General features: G+C 45.2%; 1 protein-coding gene across 1 annotated transcript in view; it reads left to right on the top strand.

Moving 5' to 3' along the window:
• Positions 1-567: 567 nt before the first annotated feature.
• Positions 568-1935, top strand: part of LACBIDRAFT_323909 (uncharacterized protein) — a gene marked incomplete at both ends in the record, with an annotated part of 2439 nt that continues 1071 nt past the window's right edge. Inside the window, 4 exons of the mRNA XM_001877609.1 lie at positions 568-593; positions 727-756; positions 1142-1764; positions 1850-1871. Of these exons, the coding sequence (XP_001877644.1) occupies positions 568-593; positions 727-756; positions 1142-1764; positions 1850-1871 (701 nt within the window). The remainder of the gene's footprint in view (positions 594-726; positions 757-1141; positions 1765-1849; positions 1872-1935) is intronic.

Genomic DNA, 1935 nt, shown 5'->3' with positions numbered 1-1935 from the left:
GTTGTCGTCTGTCGTGGCCGTCGTTGTTGTCGTGGTCGCGTGTTGTCGTGGTCGCGTGTTGTCGTCGTCCGTTGTGGTCGTGGTGGGCGACGTGTTCGTGGTGGGTGAGCAAGAGGGTGGTGATGGTGGTGTTGTCGAGTGTTGTTGGGTTTGGGCAAAATTCCCACTCGCGGAATTCGCCGACGTCCTTTCTAGGAAGGAGGTCAGTACGTTGGTATATAGAGCATATAATAATGACCTATAGTAATGCCTTTCTAGTGTAACTGGTAAAGTGCTCGTCTCTATAGTATTGTCCCTATGTCCATAAGGTTGAGAGTTCAATTCTGTCAGGTTGCGCTTTTTTTTATATTATATAATAACAACAACAGCGACAAACTGCTGGTCCTACTGGGCTCCCTGTCCCCGGAAATTCCTACTGGACTCCTACTGGACTCCTACTGGACTCATTCCTTAAAAATCCAGTAGAATTCCACAATTCCTGGTGATTTGGGTTCAGTCCGGTAGGAATTTACTAGGACTCCACTAGGACTAGGATACAAAATTTGTATGGTGATCAGCCAACATAAAATGTGTCCCAGTCCTAGTCCAGTCCGGTAGGATTCCGGGAATCCAGTAGGAGTCCAGTAGGAATAGGTGGGGGAGAGTAAAGAGCTCGGAAGCGTCAGCGTTGTTTTCTTTTATTTGTTTTCTTTTTTGACACTTCTTCGTCTTCTTTTCTTATTTTAGATTTATTGGGGACAGGCAGCACGCGAGAACGTGCAGAATGCCTTGTGATTTCTGAATTTGTACTTAAAGGTGTCCTCCCACCTCACGAATGGAGCACTTTCTTTTTCCCCTCTCTCCCAATTCTTTCAACCGTCTTCTAAGTCGTCGCGCACCACGGCGCGGCATTCCTCAAGTCGAGACACATTAAGCACGTCGAAGATCTCACGCCACTCCCTCTAAGCGCGTTGGAAAGCTCACGCCACGCCTTTAAGCTTTTACAGTTTTGATATACGCTAAGTACTCATTTCGGTCTCTCCTTTGTCTCTTATCTCTCCCCCTTCTTTCGTTTTCTTTCTTTTACAAAGTAGTCGACCGGTTCTTTGTCCCCAGTACTGAACATTTGTTCTTCCACACCTGGACCTACTGTTTCTAGCAGTCGTACTCGTGTTGATCGTGAACCTAAGCTGACTGCTGCAAAGATTGATACAAGCTCTGACAATGATGATGCTAGTGATAATTCTGGGTCTCAGGCTGACAGTGGGGATCATAGTGACTCTGACTCTGATAATGATACTGGTGGCCAGAGTGCCAAGATTACGTCTGCTACTGTTCGCATAGGTCCACCTTCTAGAGCTAAGCGAACTCAGCCCAGTGAACCTATCACTGCTACTGCTGATGCTTCTGATGATAGTATTTTGGATGTGAAAATGCACAGTCCTCCTCATGGACAGTCATCTCAGCATGGCCAGGCCCGCAATGTTAAGGCTATTGGAAGTTCTAGTGGTTCTCAATTAGTTAGATCTAGTGGAGCATCTAAACCATATGGAGCCACTATCCATGGCAAGGCTCTGGGAAATGCCCCAAACATAGGGGATTTTGATCCAGCTGGGGATGACATTTCTATCGATATTGAGGGCACTGTCAACTTATTCCCTTCCAATACCCGCCCAACCACCATAGATATTGATGAAGCAGCTGTCATTGCAGTAACAATTCCATTTGAAGGGGCTTTGGCACCCCTTCTTCAACATGTTGCAAAGTATTATTCTCCAATGTCTGGTAAGCACTTCAAATACAATTTAAAATCTAAATTTTGATTATCTTCTCAGATAACAATGATCGTGTATATATTTTGGATCAGCAGAAACACAAATGGATAGTCAAGGGTAGATTTAGGGATGCTTTGGCATTTCAAGATTCAGTGGTTCACTTGGGCAAAAAACTGAATTG

The sequence above is a fragment of the Laccaria bicolor genome, genomic scaffold, assembly GCF_000143565.1.
Source record: "Laccaria bicolor S238N-H82 LACBIscaffold_5 genomic scaffold, whole genome shotgun sequence".
In the NCBI taxonomy this organism is placed as follows: domain Eukaryota; kingdom Fungi; phylum Basidiomycota; class Agaricomycetes; order Agaricales; family Hydnangiaceae; genus Laccaria; species Laccaria bicolor.
Note: the sequence above shows the minus strand (reverse complement) of the source record. Positions and strands in the feature narration are given on the sequence as shown.